This window comes from Seriola lalandi, unplaced genomic scaffold, assembly GCF_002814215.2.
Source record: "Seriola lalandi dorsalis isolate HSWRI2012SDOR001 ecotype SW California unplaced genomic scaffold, Sedor1 jcf7180002049940, whole genome shotgun sequence".
NCBI lineage: Eukaryota > Metazoa > Chordata > Actinopteri > Carangiformes > Carangidae > Seriola > Seriola lalandi.
This window is the reverse complement of record NW_019520493.1, coordinates 8053-9816: the sequence shown is the minus strand read 5'-3', so window position 1 is coordinate 9816 and position 1764 is coordinate 8053. Positions and strand designations below refer to the sequence as shown.

At 41.3% G+C, this 1764-nt stretch overlaps 1 protein-coding gene across 1 annotated transcript in view; it reads left to right on the top strand.

The window, feature by feature from the left end:
• Positions 1-612, top strand: part of LOC111649078 (uncharacterized) — a gene marked incomplete at its 5' end in the record, with an annotated part of 1729 nt that extends 1117 nt beyond the window's left edge. The window contains 2 exons of the mRNA XM_023398817.2: positions 32-140; positions 288-612. Coding sequence (XP_023254585.1) covers positions 32-140; positions 288-373 — 195 coding nt within the window. The remainder of the gene's footprint in view (positions 1-31; positions 141-287) is intronic.
• Positions 613-1764: the final 1152 nt, after the last annotated feature.

Below are 1764 nucleotides of genomic sequence, written 5' to 3'. Positions count from 1 at the left end.
GAGTAAAAATGTGTTGTTTGTTTGTTGACAGTCAGCTGTCCAGCAGCAGCAGGTAAACAGTCTGCACATGTTTATTGGAAACACCGTGAGGCTGTCCTTCATCATCTTCATCCCTGCACTGCTGCTGACTGCTGCTTACAGTCAGTACACACACACACACACTCACACACACACACACACACACACAATCCCGCTCTCTGATTGGCTGGCAGGTTGAAAATTCAGACATGTTTTGATGTTTATCTGAAGGAGACAGACAGCAGCTGTTTTATTCCATGTGTGTGCAGGAGTGTGGAGATCGAACCAGAGACCAGAGACTGACAGGAGGCTGGACCAATCAGAGGAGGAGGAGGAGGAGGTCACCTCTGTGTAGGAGTCAGTGTTCGTCTCTGTACTGGAACTAAACTGTCTCTCTGCTGTTTCACTGCAGGTTTAGTCCAGCTGGGTTTCTGTAGAGACCGGATCAGACCAGTCAGTGTCTCTCCAAGTTCAACAAGTAGAAACTGCAAAACGTGGGAATTTAACGGAAACAGATTCAACTATCAGATGTGAATACCAGAAACCATCAGCAGTAAATGAGTAAATAAACACATGCTGGTCAATATTTTTAAATGCATTTCAGACTCATGCTTTAATAAGATTAAATCAGATTAATCAGAGTATTACTGTTGATGTCCTGTCCCCTGAAGACACCTGTGAATAACGAGGTCAGTTCTCCTCTCTGACCAGCAGGTGGCACCACTGACCACAGAACAGAGCTCTGTTCCTCTGTTACTACCTGACACAACATTACTTATTATTATATTATATTTATTATGGTGACTGATCTCATCATCTATTGAAACAGCACCAGACTCCAGCGTAGTGGTTAAAGGAGGTACTGCACCCTCGGAAAACACGGCTCTCCTCGTTAGTTTGGTGGCGAGTGTCACACGGGGCCAGTTGTGAATCACTGTAACAGAGAAACAGCCAATAGGAAGGCAGCTTTTTGCTTTTTTTATTTTAAATTCCACGAAGGACGGTTCAAATCCCCGTTGAGGCAGAATCAAATGTGAGATAAAATGAGTTGAAAGCATTAAAGTACTTGGGATTTAAGAATTCAAATCTGTAAATGTGTAATTAGTCTTTGCAGAACTACAATTATATTGGTGCATTAAATGTATTGGATGATGTAAATCCTGCTACTCTGAACAGAAATATTACCGCTGCCTAAAGAACAAGTGGGGTCTTCTAAACTTACATACTTTCTTCTTTGGTGAATAAACAATCATTTCCTCCCTTGACTTGATACAGTCAGTGACTGTAACTCTCCCACTATCAGGAGTTATCAGTGCACAGAATCTATCATCTCTTCCAGAGGCTGTGAAACATCTGGATCTCTGAAAGCTCAGTATCACATGTCAGATTAGGATTAGTTGCCTTTATGTTAGTTAGTCAATATGTGTATAAGAAAGCCAAATGATTGTTTTTGGAACATAGACATAATTTTATCCTGAGATATTAAGTTAAAAACAAACATACTGACAATTGCAATATTTACCATATGGAGATGAGTGAAGCAGTTATTATGGACATTGAATAAAAGCGTGAGGACTGTTTCACACACACCTTGGACTATAATCATAAAGAAAAGTAATAATATGGAATATTTAAGGTCGCGTTTCAAACATAACTTTTTACAAAGGCTGAATGATTGTGTTCCCTTGGTTACGCACCGGCCGTGACCCAGGCCACGACCCAGGCCACAGCCCGAGATCCTGAAGC